Source organism: Euleptes europaea, chromosome 1 (assembly GCF_029931775.1).
Source record: "Euleptes europaea isolate rEulEur1 chromosome 1, rEulEur1.hap1, whole genome shotgun sequence".
Lineage (NCBI taxonomy): Eukaryota > Metazoa > Chordata > Lepidosauria > Squamata > Sphaerodactylidae > Euleptes > Euleptes europaea.
In genome coordinates this window covers 28,516,786-28,538,195 of record NC_079312.1, presented here as the reverse complement: position 1 = coordinate 28,538,195, position 21,410 = coordinate 28,516,786, and the positions used below count along the sequence as shown (strand labels likewise).

General features: G+C 46.1%; 1 protein-coding gene across 1 annotated transcript; it reads right to left on the bottom strand.

Moving 5' to 3' along the window:
- Positions 1 to 8,411: 8,411 nt before the first annotated feature.
- Positions 8,412 to 20,444, bottom strand: LOC130493577 (1-acyl-sn-glycerol-3-phosphate acyltransferase alpha-like). The gene is made up of 6 exons (XM_056867372.1): positions 20,260 to 20,444; positions 18,846 to 18,979; positions 14,628 to 14,803; positions 12,653 to 12,754; positions 12,126 to 12,198; positions 8,412 to 8,563 (listed from the first exon to the last, which is right to left on the bottom strand). The coding sequence occupies exons 1-6, from the start codon at positions 20,442 to 20,444 to the stop codon at positions 8,421 to 8,423; spliced, it is 813 nt and encodes a 270-aa protein (XP_056723350.1). The 3' UTR covers positions 8,412 to 8,420.
- Positions 20,445 to 21,410: the final 966 nt, after the last annotated feature.

Genomic DNA, 21,410 nt, shown 5'->3' with positions numbered 1-21,410 from the left:
CGCGACAGAATATCCGCAATAGCGTTTCCTTTTTGCTGTTTACTTTGGACTTTATTGCTACCTACCTTGGAGCAACTGTCCACATTTGGACAAGAAGACTGCGTTCTTCTTCCTTTGTATATTGGACTGATGCTCAGTTCTTTGGAGATAGCTATTATGCTTGTATTACACATTTTGCAGTTCACTGCTTATTGACTTACCTTGTATATAATGCGTTTATTGTTGTAATCTCGTTGTGTTTGTTTTTCATGTATGCACTTAGTATTTAATAGAATTTGTAGTATATTGAGTGGTACTGGTTTCTTTTTCTAGCCTCTTCTATTATCAGTACTGTGAGTTTTTCCATACAACCTCCAGGTACTAGCTGGAGATCTCCTGCTATTATAACGGATCTCCAGCCAATAGAGATCAGTTCACCTGGAGAAAATGGCCGCTTTGGCAATGGGACTGTTGCGTTATTAATTAATACTGCTACCAATTTCAGAGGGATAGGATCGCTGGTTATGGCTTATTGAAAGGTAAGATCAGTCAAACACATGCACAAAAGAAACAAAGTCGTTTGTCTTAGTAAAAACAATCTTTACTAGCTAAACTCAAGGGTAGGGTTCACTGGGAGGTAAAACAAATAATCCTTTCTACATTGCTAAGTTTCCTAACCTTGCCAGATGCTTCTGGCAGGTACTAAGCTTACTCTCTAGTAGGCATTCTTAAGAGACAAGATTGCCTCTCCATCTTTTCAGGTTGGTATCAAAGCTCAGACTAGATACTGCTTTCTCTTTCAAACAAAGGATAAAGGAAAGCAGTAAATGCAGATTGCTTGTGTACCTGACAAACAAACAGGTTTGCAATGGATACTCTGCTGACCACTTGGTTAATTAACACATTACATCATTTCCTTGAACTGGTCAGCATCTATACATTCAGCATTAACCCTTGACTGACTGACATGCAACAAAGCTTGCTACTTAATACCCAACAGGGACTCTATGGCATTAAAGTCCCTCCCCTCCACAAACCCCGCCCTCCTCAGGCTCTGCCCCCAAAACCTCCTGCTGGTGGCGAAGAGGGACCTGGCAACCCTACTCCGCAGACTCTTCTTTGGAGCTTTTCCTTCCCAGTACCGACCCTGCTTAGCTTCTGAGATTTGACGAGATCGGCCTATACCATGCTGACTTCCCTCCCCCTTATTTTTTTTAGAGGTGTGAAATTACCAGTTGAGAAAGGGCACTTCCTGGGAAATGTTTGATCTTTAGAAGTTGCTACTGTTGGGAAATACGTTTCTCTCCGTTTTGGAACTATTGTTCGGGTTGCCAACCTCCAGGTGGTGGCAAAAGACCTCGTGCTAATGTAATGCCTGTAATCATTATTGTATGCTTATGTGTTCAGTTTGCATAATTGCTCTTCTGGAAAAGCTAGGCCTAAAGTATAAAAGCAGGTTTGAGATACTATGCATTCATGGGCACACACACATGGGGGCTTTGGGAGGGTGGCAACCAGGGGCCAGGAGTCAGGGAATCAGGCTGTCGGTGCCTGATACAGCCATCCACCAAGACACGGCCCAGAATTACCTATGGCCTAAGGAATGTTCCCTGCCCCAGATCATGTAACCAGCTAAGGTGCCGCCTCAACTGTCACTGATAGGCCTATGCTAATCCAAAGGTGTCCATCATTGGGTCTTTGTGTATCTATGCACTATATTACGTATGTTGTAACACCCCTGACCAGAGGTTATATATGTTGTGGCAATCCTTTGTTCTGGTGTGCGAGCTGTCCTGCGCTTTTGGGAAGCTCCCACCCGGTATGTATTATTAAGCTTAATAAACAAACTGCTTTGAATCATCAACCTCTTCCTGTGTTATGGTTATTCGGACTTAAGACCATGACACAGTCACTTCACTATTACAACCTCCAGACGATAGAGATCAGTTCCCCTGGAGAAAACGGCCGCTTTGGCCATTGGCCTCTATGGCATTGAAGTCCCTCCCCTCCCCAAAACCTGTCCTCTTCAGCTCCACCCCAAAAACCTCCCGCTGGTGGCAAAGAGGGACCTGGCAACCCTAACTATAGTTGAATTTCATCACAGCGAGTGGGTGTGTCTTACTAGAGGGAATGCTGAGCCGTCCAGAGTAGTTGCTAATCGTTGCTTTTAGATTGGTTCTTGTAGGTTATCCGGGCTGTGTAACCGTGGTCTTGGAATTTTCTTTCCTGACGTTTCGCCAGCAACTGTGGCAGGCATCTTCAGAGTAGTAACACTGAAGGACAGTGTCTCTCAGTGTCAAGGGTGTAGGAAGAGTAATATATAGTCAGAAAGGGGTTGGGTTTGAGCTGAGTATTGTCCTGCAAAAGTATTGTCCTGTAAGTATCAAGATAATGTGCTAATGAGGGTATGGTATGTTAATATGGAACCATTGTATCCTGAAGTGATCTGTTAATGTGTGTAATCCAAAGCTAATCTGTATGGCTATTGTTGAATGTTGTCTTTGTCTGGAGGTTTTTCAGGGCAGGAAGCCAAGCCTTATTCATTCTTAAACTCTCCTCTTTTCTGTTAAAGTTGTGCTGATGTTTATGAATTTCAATGGCTTCTCTGTGCAATCTGACAAAATAGTTGGTAGAATTGTCCAGTCTTTCAGTGTCTTGGAATAAGACCCTGTGTCCTGTTTGTGTCAGTCCATGTTCAGCCACTGCTGATTTCTCAGGTTGGCCAAGTCTGCAGTATCTTTCATGTTCTTTTATCCTTGTTTGTATGCTGCGTTTTGTGGTCCCGATGTAAACTTCTCCACAGCTGCAAGGTATACGATATACTCCTGCAGAGGTGAGGGGGTCTCTTTTGTCTTTTGCTGATCGTAGCATTTGTTGTATTTTCTTGGTGGGTTTAAACACTGTTTGTAGGTTATGTTTTTTCAAAAGTTTCTCCATCCTATCAGTGACTCCTTTAATAAATGGCAAGAATACCTTTCCTATGGGAGACTGTTTTTCTTGAGTTTTCTGATTTTTGTTTGGTTTAATGGCCCTTCTGATTTCATTCTTGGAGTAGCCGTTTGCTAGCAGTGCGTGATTTAGATGATTAGTTTCTTCCTTGAGAAACTGTGGTTCACAGATCCGTCTTGCACGGTCCATTAATGTTTTGATTATTCCTCTTTTCTGTCGGGGGTGGTGGTTGGAGTTTTTGTGTAAGTAGCGATCTGTGTGAGTTGGTTTCCGGTAGACCTTGTGACCTAACTGAAGGTTTGATTTACGGATGACAAGGGTATCAAGAAATGGGAGTTTACCCTCAATTTCCTTTTCCATGGAAATTGAGGGTAAACTCCCATTTCTTGATACCCTTGTCATCCGTAAATCAAACCTTCAGTTAGGTCACAAGGTCTACCGGAAACCAACTCACACAGATCGCTACTTACACAAAAACTCCAACCACCACCCCCGACAGAAAAGAGGAATAATCAAAACATTAATGGACCGTGCAAGACGGATCTGTGAACCACAGTTTCTCAAGGAAGAAACTAATCATCTAAATCACGCACTGCTAGCAAACGGCTACTCCAAGAATGAAATCAGAAGGGCCATTAAACCAAACAAAAATCAGAAAACTCAAGAAAAACAGTCTCCCATAGGAAAGGTATTCTTGCCATTTATTAAAGGAGTCACTGATAGGATGGAGAAACTTTTGAAAAAACATAACCTACAAACAGTGTTTAAACCCACCAAGAAAATACAACAAATGCTACGATCAGCAAAAGACAAAAGAGACCCCCTCACCTCTGCAGGAGTATATCGTATACCTTGCAGCTGTGGAGAAGTTTACATCGGGACCACAAAACGCAGCATACAAACAAGGATAAAAGAACATGAAAGATACTGCAGACTTGGCCAACCTGAGAAATCAGCAGTGGCTGAACATGGACTGACACAAACAGGACACAGGGTCTTATTCCAAGACACTGAAAGACTGGACAATTCTACCAACTATTTTGTCAGATTGCACAGAGAAGCCATTGAAATTCATAAACATCAGCACAACTTTAACAGAAAAGAGGAGAGTTTAAGAATGAATAAGGCTTGGCTTCCTGCCCTGAAAAACCTCCAGACAAAGACAACATTCAACAATAGCCATACAGATTAGCTTTGGATTACACACATTAACAGATCACTTCAGGATACAATGGTTCCATATTAACATACCATACCCTCATTAGCACATTATCTTGATACTTACAGGACAATACTTTTGCAGGACAATACTCAGCTCAAACCCAACCCCTTTCTGACTATATATTACTCTTCCTACACCCTTGACACTGAGAGACACTGTCCTTCAGTGTTACTACTCTGAAGATGCCTGCCACAGTTGCTGGCGAAACGTCAGGAAAGAAAATTCCAAGACCACGGTTACACAGCCCGGATAACCTACAAGAACCAATGAACTCTGACCGTGAAAGCCTTCGACAATATTTTGTTGCTTTTAGAGTTAATCATCATTTCCTGCACATAGGTTTTATATATGACTTGAAAACTGAAGTGTATTCCAGACCCAGGATGCAAGTTTATGCCTGAAATTTAAGCAAGTGTGCCCTGCCTTTCTTTGCACTGGAACCCTCTGAAGATTTCTCTGCACCCTCTGCTGGCTCAGTGTGTATACATCTAGCTATATGTCTGGCTAGCAAAAGAAGGAACCCAGTGCCATGAGTTGGCAGTAGGGTTGCCAACCTCCAGATAGTAGCTGGAGATCTCCCGCTATTACAACTGATCTCCAGCTGATCGAGATCAGTTCACCTGGAGAAAATGGCTGCTTTGCCAATTGGACTCTATGGCATTGAAGTCCCCCCCTCCCAACCCCTGCCCTCCTCAGGCTCCACCCCAAAAACCCCTCGCCAGTGGTGAAGAGGGACCTGGCAACCCTATGTATAGCTCTTGGCTTAATTTAGGTAGCATTATACAGCCTAACTGGTTTAATTCCCTTTTAAAATGAAAAGACTGGAGTTGTAAATGGGAAGTGCATGTTGGACTAAAAAATCTTGGAGGGGAACAAGCATCTATGCAGTGTCAGGTACCTTTGTAACTAATGAAAAAGCCCACCCTTGTCTTGCAAGAAAAAGCACTTCAGTGCAATCTATAGTTATTCCAAGCCTAAACCCAGTGGGCTTAAAATGGAATACGGCTGCATAGGATTGCACAGTTAGTCCTTGGCCATTTATGCAAGGCTGCTTCCTTGCGGTCATTCTGCCGACTACTTTGGGATTTTGATTATGCTTGCATTTTCCAGCCATCAGAGGTCACCTCGCTGGCTAAATACAAATCCAGAAAACGTGGACGAAACGCACGGGGAGAGCGAGGCAACCTCTGCTGGTCAGAAAATGCATGCATAATCAAAGCAAAGGCCCAAAGTAGACAGTGGAGTGACCGCGAGGAAACAGCCATGCATAAATGGCCCTTCTAAATTTAGTGTGACCTGTTTCAGAGTAAATATGTATAGTGTCAGGACTTCTTAGGGCCTAGTATATGTTACATGGTCTTCAAGTCTGCCCTATCGACCAGACACGTGATGGGAATTCTGTGCTCAGGACCTAATTCCCAGGCATGCATGGTATCCATTTCGATTGGGACTGTAGAGTGTGGGGAGAGGGGGGCTTAAGCCTCCTCCCCACACCATTCTCCTGACAGGAAACAGCCCAAAGAGTTGCTATTGTAGGGTTGCCAGGTCCCTCCTTTCCTCCGGCGGGAGGCTGTTCTCGGATAGCGCATGTGTGCACACGCACATGCACCGACACATGTGCGTCACTTCCGGTTTAGAACTGGAAGTGCCACCTCACAAAGGGCCTTTACCTCTTAGTTTGAGTACTAAACCGGAAGTGACACAAGCGGTATGCACACGTGTACACTTTTGCCCACCGACCCTCAGGTGGTCGACGGGCAGAGGGGTAAATTGCCGGGGGGGTTGCCCGCCACCAGCGGGCACTTGGCAACCCTACACTGTTGGCGCCACTGGAGAAACATGTTTCAAGCTCATGACACCATCAGTACACGTATATCTCCCCAGTGGAGCAAACAGTAGCTATTCCAGGCTGTTTCAAGTCCGGAAAATGGCAGTGGGGAGGCTTAAGCCCCCCTCCCAGAACACAATGAGGTTCTGATCCAAATTCGGCTCCTGGGAATTAAATTCCAAGGACAGAACTCCCAGCACATGTCCGATTGATAGGACTGGTGTGGGCACAGCAAGGACAATGTATAGGGTTGCCAGGTCCTTCTTTGCAACCGGCAGGGGTTTTTTTGGGCAGAGCCTGAGGAGGGCGGGGTTTGGGGAGGGGAGGGACTTTAATACCATAGAGTCCAATTGCCAAAGCAGCCATTTTCTCCAGGTGAACTGATCTCTGTCGGCTGGAGAACGGTTGTAATAGCAAGAGATATCCAGCTAGTACCTGGAGGTTGGCAACCCTAACAATGTAACAACAACAATGCCTTTATTGACCCTAACAATGTAGCATACATTTAAGCCCTCAGTCTTTACTGGCTATTACCCCCGTTTGTTTCACACATCCATCTGCAGCCACAAAAAGACAAATTTCTTTTGGGAAACTGACACATCAAAAAGAAATAGGGGTTTTTTTGTTTTGTTTGTTTTTTAAAGAAAATAAAGAAGGCCAAAAAAAAGTAAGAAGAGAAAGTGGAAATTCCCGCACCAGAGGCCATATTTCAAGATCTGCAGCAATCATGTGCACATAGATGTATGCACGCACAGTAGGCAAGAGCACTAGAATTGCCTTGCAGTATCAGACTGAGGCTCTGTATAGTATGCTGGCTCCAACAGTGTCCTCGCCCCCAGCTGTCCTTGGGATGGGCCCACATCTTATCTCGGGGCAGGGAAAGAGGAACAGCGAAACAAGAAAGGGCTTCATTAGCACAGCCCCAAGTATAGGCAATGGAGCACCCTCTCCCCACAATAGGGTTGCCAGGTCCCTTCTTTGCCACCGGCGGGAGGCTTTTGGGGCGGAGCCTGGGGAGGGCGTGGTTTGGGGGAGGGACTTCAATGAGTCCAATTGCCAAAGCGGCCCTTTTCTCCAGGTGAACCGATCTCTATCGGCTGGAGCTCAGTTGTAATAGCGGGAGATCTCCAGCTACTACCTGGAGGTTGGCAACCCCACAACTAACCTATGACTTGCCACCCTTATGAAGCTAATAGCTCTAAAGGAGCTGCGGGAAGGAGCGAATGCCGCACGAATCGGTGTGGTCTGGAAGGGATCAATAGGGAAATGGGGGCGGGGGGCGGTTTACCAAATGCGATGGTTCTACTTGAGTCTTGTTTACCTGGGTCCGGTAAGGCTGAGCTCTCTAGGGCACAATTACGGGCACGGGGCTTGGGTCCGGCTTTCAGAGATGGCATAGGAGACATCTGCCGTGCCTCATAAGCTGGTTGTGCAGGTTCCCTCCAAACAGGATCGCTCTGGCCCAGACCCAAGCTGGCCCTGGCGCTTCTTCGCTGGAGTCGGTTGTTATGGCAACAGGTGCTCGCCTCACAATGCGGCCTTCCCGTACAGCAAAAGGCAGCGGGCCGTCAGGGTGGCAGCAGTGGCCCGGCTCTCCGGTCTGTCGCAGATCGAAACTGATGCATATGTTCGCCGCGCGTACGCCGGAGAGATGCTGCTTAGTTCCTACGTAGCGAGTGGCACAAACAAAGGAATCCCCGCGGGAGCTGCGGTAACTGAAACACTCTGCTAAAGACCATAAAACGCACACACACACACACACCCTTTTGGTTTTCTTACCATAGTATGTCAGCTTATTGTTTTTGTCCTTGGTCTATTCCTTTTTCAAACAACGTTAAGATGGGCAAAGGAACCTATGACTCTGCCTTCTACTGAATCAGACCCCTGGTCCATCAAAGTCAGTATTGTCTACTCAGACTGGCAAGCGGCTCTCCAGGGTCTCAGCCGGAGATCTTTCACATCACCTAGGCCATTTATTCATGGAAGGTTTTGCATTGGATTTGCCACTCTTTAGATGCACTTTTTCCCCATTCATATTCTCAAAACTCAACAATAAGTTGCCATGGAGAGTTTTGAGAATTCAGATGGGGAAAATGTGCATCTATAGAGAGACAAATCCAATGCAAAACCTTCCATGAATAAATGGTCCTAGTGTTTGACTCTAGTATCTAGAGATGCTGGGGATTGAACCTGGGACCTTCTGCCTGCCAAGCAGATGCTCTGTCACTGAGCCACAGCCCCTCCTTTGTCCTGATTATCTTCTCTCAGTGGCTTCTTTTACTGTCCTGAGGCAAGTAAACTTTCATGTGCAGCTCTTACCCCATTTTTTTAAAAGGTTTCTGAGCAAACATCAACAGTTTTTATTGTACAACATGATTTTGTGGGTCAAAAGGGGGGGTGGTTTCTAAGTTTCTTGGCAACAGATGTGGCTTCCTTGGTGATTCATGTTTGTTCCCCTGTGCCTTCTGATATCTCGTGGAAGGAGGAGAGCATGGCTTCCCGCACGCGGTCTGTGAGTTCAGAGACATCAGCTGAAACAAGCCCTTCCGTCTTCATTGGCGGGAGGATCTGGATTGTCACTTCCCCTGGAGAAGAAGAACCCATAAACAAAGGAGCTGCTATATAGAGCTGGATCTGAAAGCTATTTCCTGTTCCCGATAGCTAATAGATCTGGAATACAGCTAAAACTGAAATGTCCATTTGTTTGCAAGAAATAGAGACCGTCCCTGCCAAGTCGGAAGAATCCGATTCTTTCCCATCCCACTATCTTAGAGGGGCCGTAGCTTTTGAGCAGTTTAAAAAAGTACCAGCTGCAGTCCCACTCATTTCCAAAGAAAGGAGCTGAAGCCCTGGAGAGCTGAAGTGTTGGACTAGTGCAATAACTAACCATTTCCTACACCCAGGGCAGGTTTCCAGTTCTCTGTTATCTTCCCTCCACCCCACCCTTCCTCCCAGGAGCCCAGAGTGACATGCACGGTTCTCCCCTCTTCCATTTTATTTTCACTAGAACCCTGTGAAGTAGTTTAGGACGAAAGAGAGAGAGAGAGAGAGAGTGACTAGTCAAAGATCACCCTGTAGAGCTTCATGGCAGAGGGGGGATTTGAATCCACTCCATTCCTAGTCCAACATTCCAGCCAATGTGCCTGACATATATAGTCAGTGAGACTATACAGAGTTCCTTCTGCACTGGTCCCTGTGAGGAGTGCTTAGTCGATTATGGGACAGGCATAAGAATAGATGTGGTCCTTTAAGTATACTGCTGCTGAAATGATTTGCCCAGGCTTTTGCTGTCCTACAGTAAATCATGTCAGAAGGCATTGTGCAAAAAACTCTGCTGACTGCTGCTGTCCAATCAGCAGCAACTAATTTAAGTCACATCTCTCCAGTCTTTTCAGAAGCAGCACTGAGTGGCTGATTGTGTTCTAGGGGAGTATCAGGCTGCTGGCAAAGAGCCAATGAAAAAGCTGCAAAAAATGCTGCTCCGTCTGGTCTGCTGCCCTCACTAATCCTCCCAGCGGTCTGATACTCGAGTTCTCAACAGCCACTTTGAAAACATGTCCAATCATTTAAAAGAGAAAAAGTTTCAAAATCTGACAGTATTATGATATGCAACACCAGTGTATTAAATAGATTCAGCATGGTATATGATTTCTGTTGTCTACTGTGCACCCCTGTCCAGGGCAGGTGTCCCTACCCCCCTACCCTGTTTGCATTACTGAGCCTTATTCATGAGACTCCTTGACTGATTTAAGATAAGGCAGACTCTTATATTTTGTGCTAGAAACTCACTTTTTAAAATAAAAACAACCCCACTGCACAAACAAATAAGAGAAGAATTGGTTTTTTATATGCTGACTTTCTCTACCACTTAAGGAAGAATCAAGCCAGCTTACAATCACCTTCCCTCCCACAACAGACACCCTGTGAGGTTGGTGGAGCTGAGAGAGCTCTAAGAGAGCTGTGACTAGCCCAAGGTCACCCAGCTGGCTTCATGTGGAGGAGTGGTGAAACAAATCCAGTTCACCAGATTAGCGTCTGCCACTCATATGGAGGAGTGGGGAATTAAACCCGGTTCTCCCAATCAGAGTCCACCGCTCTAAACCATCACTCTTAACCACTACACCATGCTGGCATTTTGAAACGCATGCAGTTTACAAATTTAGCCTGCCGCTAGGAAGAGACTGACAGGCATGTGGCAAAAAGGTTACAGCTGTTGGTAACAAATAGTTTATTTCATTCGCTGTGCTTCCTAAAGGGGTTTCTCCTCTTGTTCTAGTCCCAAAACTAGAACATTGTTTTGCAGTAAAAGAACCTGGCTTGGGATAAAAGAAAGAATTCTGAGGTTGAATATTCTCATGGTTGATTATAGCACTACAGCAGGGGTTCTCAACAAGGGGGGAATTCCCCCCCGGGGGGGAAATCTTAGGGTTCGGGGGGGGGAAATTGGGACCACTATTCAGCAAAATGTGATGTCCTGTAGATTATGTATGGTCTGTAAAATTTTGTTTTTAATTTTGAGTTAGAGTGGGAAGGTGGGAATGGAGCAAAAAAGGTTGAGAACCACTGTGTGTGTGTTAAGTGCCGTCAAGTCGCTTCCGACTCATGGTGACCCTATGAATGAAAGTCCTCCAAAATGTCCTATCTTTGCCAGCCTTGCTCAGGTCTTGCAAATCGAGGGCTGTGGCTTCCTTTATTGATTCAGTCCATCTCTTGTTGGGACTTCCTCTTTTCCTGCTGCCCTCAACTTTTCCTAGCATGACTGTCTTTTCCAGTGACTCTTGTCGTCTCATGACGTGACCAAAATACGACAGCCTCAGTTTAGTCATTTTAGATTCTAGGGTCAGTTCAGGCTTGATTTGATCTATAACCCACTGATTTGTTTTTTGGGCGGTCCACCGAATCCATAACACTCTCCTCCATCACCATTGTTGGAGAACCACTGCACTATAGCATAGAGTGCTACAGCAGTAATTTGCAGCTGGATTTTCTTGTCCGCACAGGATCATTCAGTTACATCACAACAGCACAATATCCAGCGATGTGTGGACACCGCCTCAGTCTAGGAAGCAGCACAGTTGCGGCAGAGGGACCAAAATCCATGCGCATACTGTTGTTTAGTTGCTCAGACCAAGGTTGGAATGTGTCCTGGAAGTACTTATGGGCGGCAAAGGCCTCCTTCAGAAATGATCAAAACAGCACGAAGAAAGAAAAGGTTAGAGCGGAGAGAGGGGCTGTTAGTCAGCTTTCTTCGGGATTAAGCATGAGACTCCACAGCAAGAACAAGGTCTCTTGGCTTAAACTGATGAACGAAGTTGAATTAGATGCATGCCTATTATTTTGGGTGTGGCGGAACACGGGCAGGATGGTGCTGCTGCAGTCATCTTGTTTGTGGGCTTCCTAGAGGCCCCTGGTTGGCCACTGTGTGAACAGACTGCTGGACTTGATGGACCTTGGTCTGATCCAGCAGGGCCTTTCTTATGTTCTTATGTTCTTAGATGGTACATTGCCAATATGGGGTTTTCTACCTGAGGGGCTTGAATAAAAGAATTTGGGTTGCTGTTATAGGAGAAATTATGTGTAGGAGAATGCATAATCCTTCCCCAGCATTTCCAACTCACAACCCCCTTCCCTCTGGTTTTTACTGAAATATTCAGCCAGATGCATAGTGTATAGGTCAATCGACGGTCATTAGCCATGAAGACTAAATGGAGCCTCCATGAACAGAGGGACTGTACCTCTGAAATGCCAGTGACTGGGGACAACAACAGATAAAGGCTTTTCTAGTCTCAGGAGCAACAGAAAGCTGCTCCTGAGACATGAGGAAGCATAACAACATGAGCCTGGCCCTTGCTGGATCGGGCCACTGGAGAGCCAGCATGGTGTTGTGGTTCAGAGCAGTGGACTCTAATCTGGACAACTGGGTTTGATTCCCCACTTCTACACATGGAGCCTGCTGGGTGACCGTGGGATTGTGATTCAGGAGGTGAGGTAAGCAGCCTGAGGGAGAGGTGGAAAAACAGGACTGCTGAGCAGGTGCTGAACCCCTGCATTTAACTTAGGCTTGGGACTCTTAGCATTGGGAATCCTGTATTTCACAATCCAAGTCAGCACCTCACAAACTCATTCCCACTCCTCTCTCACACTTACCTGGCGTGAACCTTTTGATCTTCTTGTTGAAGAAAGGTCGGTATGAGGACATCACCACAGGAATGACTGGGACCTGCCATGCAAAGTCACACAATTATAACTCTTTGCAAAATTTGATATTGGTCGTTGAGTGGCAATTGGCCAGTGTATTTCAGTGACATGTCACTACCATCAATGAGCATGGATTGAAAGTTTTTGGTGGCACAGATTTGTCCAAATGCCCAGTCTGGAGCCTTGGTTAAAATTAAACTGATTCAAGCAACTGTGACTAGTGGTAGCGCTAAGGATCTCAGGTACATAGTTATCGATATGAATAAATAGCTGGTATCAAAAACTGAGCCCTGACCTGGATGGCCAGGCTAAACCGATCTTGTCAGATCTCAGAAGCCAAGCAGGGTCGGCCCCGCTTAGCACTTGGATGGGAGACCACCAAGGAAGTCCCAGGTCTCTATGAAGAAACCACCCCTTGCCTTGAAAACCCCAAGAGGGGTTGCCATAAATTGGCTGTGACTTGCTGGCGATCCCACCTGAGCTTTCACAGCCAGATGGAAGGCGTCATGTCTGAAGGGCAGCATGTCTGAAGGGCAGTAGTAGTTTTTGGTGCCTTCGGGAAACATCCAGATCCGCAGCTGAAGGAGCGGAGAAAGAGAAAACAGAAATGACAAGTAGGGACCAGTGATAAAACATTGCAATGTTTTTCGAATCGTGTTTTGATGGCTGTTGGTCCCTGTAGTGCTACGTTCATCAGAGACTGACAGCCATGGAAGCTGCTCTCATGACCCATGATTATACTCAGCTTGACAGAATTTTAGGGAAATTTGGTGCAGTTGTTGGGGGTTGGGTAAGCTGGTTCCTCCTCACTCTCTCGTTAGGGTTGCCAACCTCCAGGTACTAGCTGAAGATCTCCTGCTATTACAACTGATCTCCAGCCGATAGAGATCAGTTCACCTGGAGAAAATGGCCACTTTGCCAATTGCACTCTATGGCATTGAAGTCCCACCCCTCCCCAAACCCCGCCCTCCTCAGGCTCTGCCCCAAAAATCTCCCGCCGGTGGCGAAGAGGGACCTGGCAGCGCTGTCTCTCGCTAGCATTTTGGGGGGTTGAGTGGTAAAACGGCCCGTTGCGATGTGGTGCTTCTGGGTATAAACCGGAACTGATGTGATCGCGTCAGCGCAGCTGTGCGCCCACACAGTCACTGCTCCTGAGTCGGCTGATGGGTTGGCGGGCAAATCCAAGCGACCTGGAAACCCTAGACCCAGGTTAGGTAGAATCCTTCCACTTTGCTGTGGGGGGTCCCATTTCACTATTGTGCGGCTTACAGTCAGCTCCCCCACTTTACTGTTGTTGAAATGATGTTCCAGTTTTTTGGAGAGGTTCCAGTCAAGAACACAACATACTTGAGCTTGTCTTCGAGTTCCTCTCTCCATCTCTGATAAAAATACGTTATGTTCTCAGTTTTCCTCCATTCCAATGCCAAAGAGGAATGAATGCAAGGGGAAGACCTAATGCCTTAAGCTCAAGCTTGTGATAGGGGGTCGGGTCATGGCTCAGAGCATCGGCTTGTACAAGGTCCCGGGTTCAATCCCTGACATCTCCAGTTTAAAAAACATAAGGTAGTCAGTGATGTGAAAGACCTCTGCCTGAGACCCTGGAGAACTGCTGCCAGTCTGAGTAGACAGTACTGACTGATTGACCATGACTCTGATTCAGTATACAGTAGCCTCATATGTTCAGTCACATTGGTATGACCATAGGCTTTTTGATGAAGGGCCTGGATAAAGATGTGTGTAAGATAATAGCAAGCAACATGATCTATATGGCCGATTGTCACTGGCTCAGCCACTTACTGATTTCTTTGAGGAGGCTCCGTCAAAAATCCATGGGCATGAGCTCTAAATAATCCATGAATGGAGATGTTGTTTAGGTTTGGGGGTCACAGCATGAGTTAGGGTTGCCAGGCCCCTCTTTGCCACCAGTGGGAGATTTTTGGGGCGGAGCCTGAGGACAGTGGGGTTTGGGGAGGGGTGGGACTTCATGCCATAGAGTTAGGGTTGCCAGGTCCCTCTTCGCCACCAGTGGGAGATTTTTGGGGCAGAGCCTGAGGAGGGCAGGGCTTGGGGAGGGGAGGGACTTCAATGCCATAGAGTTCAATGGCCAAAGCGGCCATTTTTCTCCTGGTGATCTGATCTCTATCGGCTGGAGATCAGTTGAATTAGCAGGAGATCTCCTGCTACTACCTGGCAGTTGGCAACCCTACATAGAGTCCAAGTGCCAAGGTGGCCATTTTCTCCAGGTCAATTGATCTTGATCGGCTGGAGATCAGTTGTAATAGCAGGAGATCTCCAGCCACCACCTGGAGGTTGGCAACCCTAACTTGAGAGTATTGGCAAGCCCGACCCCTAATCCTGTTTTGGTCTGGATAGTACCAGGCCAAGGCCTCTTCTTAGTGCAGAGAGGCAGAGACTGGTAGTTGCACGGCAGGCCCGTGGTTCCTTACTCACGTTGTCCCTGGCCATGGTCTCTGCTACCGCTGCCATGGCGCTGGTGGTGTCTGCTGTCTTCTTGTCGTCAATGAAAATGAAGCCACTCAGCCAGCAGGCCACCGCCACCGTCAGCATGTAGAAGATCTCTTTCGTGACAATGAGGGTAGATCGCCCTGGCAAGATCTGAAGCATCCCTGGGTTAGAAAATAAGGAAGAAATTCAGAAAGGGCAGTCAGTTGTAACCTTTTTTCCAACTGCCTTAGGACAGCACCAAATAGGGATGCCAGCCTCCAGATGGGACCTGGGGATCCCCTGGAATTACAGCTTATTTCCAGACTACAGAGATCAGTTCCCCTGGAGAAAGTGGATGCTTTGGAGGGTGGACTCGATGGAATTGTACCCCACTGGGGTCCTTGGCCTCTCCAGAATCCATCCCCAAATGTATCCCCAACCTGGATATGGCAACCCTACACCCAGGGCTGTCAACCTCCAGGTACTAGCTGGAAATCAGTTCCCCTGGAGAAAATGGCTGCTTTGGCAATTGAACTATATGGCATTGAAGTCCCTCCCCAAACCCTGCCCTCCTCAGGCTCCACTGAAGTGCCTGGCTGTCTCATAGAGTCCAATGAACAGACAGCAAGGAGGAGGTTAAGTTCAACAGTTCTTTATTTAGCTAAACACAGAGCTGGGTGAGAACCACAGATAAGGCACAGGGTTACTCACAAAGGAACAAAGCATGGTATAGATCCTTTATACCTTACAATTGGGGGAAGGTACATTGCCTTACAAGGAAACATTTCGTATTACAAAAGAACCAATACGCATTAGGTATCTACTAGTAGTTAATTAGCATAGCCTATTAGTGTAGCCCAAAGGCGTCACTTAAAAAAGTGATTGATCTTGTGAGCTAGTAAACAGAAACTACATTCCTAAGGTTAGAGGTAATTCAAAGACAGCTTTCTCTCTACTGGTGAGAGGCTACCAGGCAGAGTACGATTTATTGGCTCAAAGGCCTCCAGATGCCAACTTCCCCAAAGCTTCTATGTGTGTGCACATGAGTACATAGTATTTTATACCAGCCCTTATATCTGGGCACTACACCGCCCCAAAAACCTCCTGCCGGTGGTGAAGAGGGACCTGGCAACCCTACCTACACCCCCCATCCCCTGCCAATGGCCAGGGAGGACCTAGCAGCACCAAACCAGATCAGATACTGACTGGAGCTCCCAGTGTTGCTGTTTTTTAATGCAGTGATCATGCATGGAGGGGCCCAGTTCTGATTGTGACCATGGGGTGGCCCCCCTCGTGCCATTTTCCTGACCTGAAACAGTGTTGGTGAGCTATTATTTGCCTCATTGGGGAAAAGAAGAAGAGTTGGTTTTTATACCCCACTTTTCTCAACTTTTAAGGAGTCTCAAAGTGGCTTACAACCGCCTTTCCTCCCCCCCCCCACATAACAGACACCTTGTGAGATAGATGGGGCTGAGAGAGTTCTGAGAGGTCACCCAGCAGGCTTCATGTGGGGGAGCGGGGAATCAAACCCGGTTCTCCAGGTTAGAGTCTGCCGCTCTTAACCACTACACCACGCTGGCTCTTGTGGCTACTCATACCTGTACCCTGAGAGGCAGACTGTGGCGTACCGTATTAGTTAGATTTGAGCCAGGGAATCCTGGGTTCAAATCCCCAGTCAGAGATTATGCTAGCTGGATTATCTTGGGCTACTTACTGCCCCTCCTTGGTAACTACCTCACAGGGTTATTGTGCAGGGAAAATGGAAATGCTCATATATAAGTTCCATGGACAAAGGGTTAGATACAAATGCAATAAGTAGTAGAAGTGCAGGAACCAGAGCTCCTTTAAGACTGTTATTCTTATTCACAACAGACAAAAGAAAGTACTTTATACACACATTGTAATTAACTTGTGGAACTACCTACTGTGGTATTGATGGTTGCTGGCTTAGATACCCTTCAAAGGGTATTAGAGAAATAAATTCATGGATGTCATATGGATGGTATGGGAGGAGCTTTGGCTCAGTGGTAGAGCCTCTGCTTTGCATGCAGAAGGTCCCAGGTCAATCCCCAGCAAACCCAGGGGAAAGGATCAGGTAGCAGGAGATGTGGAAGACCTCCACCTGAGACCCTGGAGAGCTGCTGTTAATCTGAGTACACAGTTCTGACCTTGATGGACTGATGGTCTTATTCAGTAGAAGGCAGCTTGATCATCTTGTGTTCATTTGACAGGTCTATCAATAGCTGTTAGCTGTGATGGTTAAATGGAGCATCCATGTTCAGAGGCTGTATACTTCTTAATGACAGTTGCAGGGGAGCAACAGCAAGAAGGCTTTGGCCTCTCTGCACCCCTACATGTGGGTCTTTTGGGGTGTCTGACTGGTCACTCTAGGAAACAGTATACTGAACTATATGGGCATTTGTTATGCTATGTTTATGTTATGCTATGCACTGCATTGCCTGGACTATTAGGCCATTTATGCACGGGAGGTTTTGCCTTGGATTTGCTGCTCTTTAGATGCACATTTCCCCCATCTGAATTCTCAGAACTCTGCTTGGGGGCTTATTTTTGAGTTTTGAGAATTTGGATGGGGAAAAATGTGCATCTAAAGAGCGGCAAATCCAAGGCAAAACCTCCTGTGCATAAATGGCCTTAAGAGTCAGGAAAGTTTCCTCCCCATTCCTGTGCATAAGGAGTAAATCAGGGTGAGTTCTTGGGTGATAACAGTGATGACAGGCCCAGCTAAATTTCCCTTTGGATGATATTTTCACTGGCTTTGCTCAGTATCTGACTAATTACCATATTCAGGATGGAAAATGATTACAAAATAAACAAGCTCTCTGTCTAGAAACGTCTAAAGCTGGTGTCTTACGATGGTACACCTGAACTACCACTAAACATGATGCTGGTGCTCTGCATTTGATCATACCCACTTTCACCAGTGTTAATCTCATGTCAGTTTCTGGACAGTAGTTGAATTGTTCTGCAATAGAAGAGTGAGATTTGTGTCCAGTAGCACCTTTGAGCCCAACAAAGTTTTCGGGGTATAAGCTTTCAAGAGTCAAAGTTCCCTTCGTCAATAGGGTTGCCACCCTCCAGGTACTAGCTGGAGATCTCCTGCTATTACAACTGATCTCCAGCCAATAGAGATCAGTTCACCTGGAGAAAATGGCTGCTTTGGCAATTGGACTCTCATGATGCTGAAGTCCCTCCCCTCCCCAAACCCCGCCCTCCTCAGGCTCCACCCCAAAAACCTCCCGCCGGTGGTGAAGAGGGACCTGGCAATCCTATTCATCAAGTATCTGACAAGTATGAGGTTATTTTCTCTATAAGTCAGGTATCTGATGAAGGGAGCTTTGACTCCCAAAAGCTTACACCTTGAAAATCTTGTTGGTCTCAAGTGCTACTGGACCTAAATCAGTCTCAGAATATTTTCTCTGTAAGTCAACTGCTGCAAACACAACAGATTTTTTGCTTGTAGCAGACTGTAGTCTTGATTGCACAGGGCTGGTACATAGCAAAGGAGTTTCTGGGCCCTTCCAACTCTCTGAATGAAAAAAAATATCACAGCATGCTCAACATGGGTTTACTCTTGAAGATGGCTTGGGAAGTTCAACTAGTGCAAAATGCAGAAGCCAGGCCTCCGATGGGAACCTGCCGTAATGTACATGCGACAGTGTTTTTTGTTATCAACTGCACAGTCTGCTGCTGAGCCCAATTCAAGGAGCTGGTTTTGAATTTTAAAGCCGTAAGCAGCTTGGTCCAAACTACCTGAAGGGTGGCTTTCTACCATCTCAGCCTGCCCAGGCTATAAGATCATCAGGTGAGGCCTTCCAGTGGGAAGGTGTGCAATCTGAAGTATGCCTGGCAGAAATCTGTGGGAGGCCTTTTCAGCTGCTGCCAATCTAAGCAACTCCCTCCACCTCCTCTGCAATCTTTCCTGAGGGATCTGAAAACATTTTGTATTCCAGAAAAATTTGAATGGTCAAATAACTGATGGATAATGTTGGATAATGTATTCAATTCTTTTATACTGTTTTGACATTGCTTTAAAACTTGGCTGTCTTATACTTATAGTGATGACATTTTCTTATTGTTTTTATACTTTTCTTATTGTTTTCATTTTTGGGGGGTGGGCTGCCTTGAGTATCTTTGGGTAAGGAAGGTGTAGAAGCCAACTAGCTAGCTCAAAAGATCAGTGCTTGATTGTGCTGCCCAACATACCAAGATAGTCCACATTGCTCTGATGATTGGCAACCATGACGTACGGCCCTTCCAGGTTTAAGTTCGCTGCACCCCGTACGCTGATCTTAATTCCAAGGATGTATTTCAAAGGCAACATTATGAAGCGAAGGACTCTAAAGCAGGGGAGGAAGAACGGATATGTTTTACATAGGCCAAGCAGGTGGGGAACAGGAAGAATTATATAAGCAGGGTGATAGTCCATTACTGTCCATGTGTGCTAAATGCTTAATTTATACAATTTGACATTAGTAGCAGAGTCCTGGGAATCTTAGCATTTGATTTACTTTTTAAATTCATCTTTCTAGCACATAGGGCCATTACATGTAAACTTCAATTGCTTTAGATTATGGCAGTTCAATAACTGTTGCTTCACATATATTACTCCCCTCCGCTTAAAATAAGTGCTGCGGTTTCCTGTATATTTTCCAAGTTCAATTCAGTATGCTGTTGTTGTTTTTTAACCTTTGTACTCTGCAGCCTGGGACCTACATACTTGAAGGACTCTCTCCCACCTAGGAACCATGTGGAATCTCAAATTTCAGCAGCTCCTCCTGTTTGTCTCTTCTGAAGGGAAGCAAAATCAGTCCCAGCTTGATTCTCAGGCCTCTTGTCTGTTAGGTGCAGCAGCTTTCCAGAGATTGTTGGAAATGCACTTTTTTTTGTTTTTAAAAAAGGAAACTCTGCAAGAGCAAACTATTCCAGAGGGATCTGGGGGTATGGATAATTATTCTGTTGTCTGGTTTTATTCTCTTTACTATGTTCTCTGCCCTGACCTGGATGGCCCAGGCTAGCCTGATTCCATCAGATCTCAGAAGCTAAGCAGGGTAAACCCTGCTTAGTATTTGGATGGGAGACCACCAAGGAATACCAGGGTTGCTGTGCAGAAGATGGCACTGGTAAACCACCCGTTAGTCTCTTGCCTTGAAACCCCCCAAAAAAGGGGTCGCCATAAGTCGGCTGCGACTTGAAGGCACTGTACACACAACACTATGTTCTCTGGTTTTATTATCTTGTACGATGATTTTATTCTTATGAATTTGTTTGGGTTTCATTATCATCGTACCCTGCTTTGGGTCCCATTTTTCAAGAGAATTAAAAGCTTAAAGTATTTGATGGAACAAATGTTTTTCAGCTTAAGGTGGTTTCCCTTAAAGCTGTGTTTCTTTTGTTTTCTTCCCTTGAGCGAGATTTCTACTTTTGAAAGGCCTTTTTGCCTTTTGTGGTTTCCTCAACTCTGCCTGTTAACCGTTCTAGAGTTCCCTGCATTCAGTAGGGTTTCCTGCAGGCCTGGAGGAAAATGTCCAGTTCCTGTAACAGGGGCTTAATCCGTGGAAGTTGGCAGTTGAAATTTCATGGCATGGAGGTAAATACATATGCGCAATAGCCTACTTACCTCATATTTGCCACATTTCTTCCCCGGAGAGCCACGACAGGAAGCACAACGAGGGACATGGTCAACATCCAGCCAATTAAATAACAAACCCGAAAGTAGTATCGAAAAGTGTTGCTGTAATGATAGAGGAGCAGCGACCCGACAAAGAAGAGGGTGAAGTTGATGAGGCCTAGAGACAGGGCCATGGTGACTTCCGAGAGAAAAGCACCATGGAGCTGGAACTATGCGCAGCTCGCCTCTGCAAAGTTTCACTGTGTCGAGATTGCAGAGATCCAAGCAGCCTAGCTGGGTGTGTGGCATAACACGAAAACATGTTCACACAAGTACAACCAGGCAGGGGAGGGTGCTCGTTTCAACTTTCATGCTCACGTTGCTGGGGCAGCGTGTGGGTGGCAAGGATTTCTATAGAGGTCTAGCATGTACTTCTGGGAGAGAGAGCAGAATGAAACATACGGGGAGAGTGGACTATTCCCTCAGCCCAGGAGAGACACCAGAATGTGGCTGCTTAGTTTGACTCTTAAAAGGAGGCTGCATTTTAACTGTGTGCTGCTTGGCTTACTACTCCTGTAAGTTTAGCAGCTGGTTGCTCTTCAGAAATGTGGTGAACTTCTCACAGCAGGTGAACGATAACAAACAAACTTAAGAACATAAGAAAAGTCCTGCTGGATCAGACCAAGGCCCATCAAGTCCAGAAGTCTGTTCACACAGTGGCCAACCAGGTGCCTCTAGGAAGCTCCCAAACAAGATGACTGCAGCAGCACCATCCTGCCTGTGTTCCACAGAACCCAAGATATTAGGCATGCTCCTCTGATCCTGGAGAGAATGTTATCACATTTTGATCCTGCTCTTCTTCCAAGGAGCTCAGAGTAGCCAATCTGGTTGTCCCCCACTCCATCTTTTCCTCACAACAGCCCTGTGTGGAAGGCTGGACTGAAAGAAAGTAACTGGCTCAAGGCCATCCAGTGAGTTTTATAGCTGACTGAGGATTTAAACTCCAATCTTAGTTCTACATGAACCATTACCCCACATAATAATGATTCCAGAGGAGTAGCTGTTAGCCCGTTGAAGCAAAAGTAAACGAGTCCAGTACCTTAAAGACTAACAAAATTCATTCCAGCACAAGCTTTTGTGAGTCAGAGCTCACTTCATTA

Coding starts and splice junctions, on each gene's coding strand:
- LOC130493577 (XM_056867372.1), bottom strand. CDS start 20,444: ATGGCCCTGTCTCTAGGCCTCATCAACTTCACCCTCTTCTTTGTCGGG. Junction 18,980..20,259: donor AGAAATGTGGCAAATATGAG/GTAAGTAGGCTA, acceptor CCCCTGCTTTAG/AGTCCTTCGCTTCATAATGT. Junction 8,564..12,125: donor GATCAAAAGGTTCACGCCAG/GTAAGTGTGAGA, acceptor CTTCTTCTCCAG/GGGAAGTGACAATCCAGATC.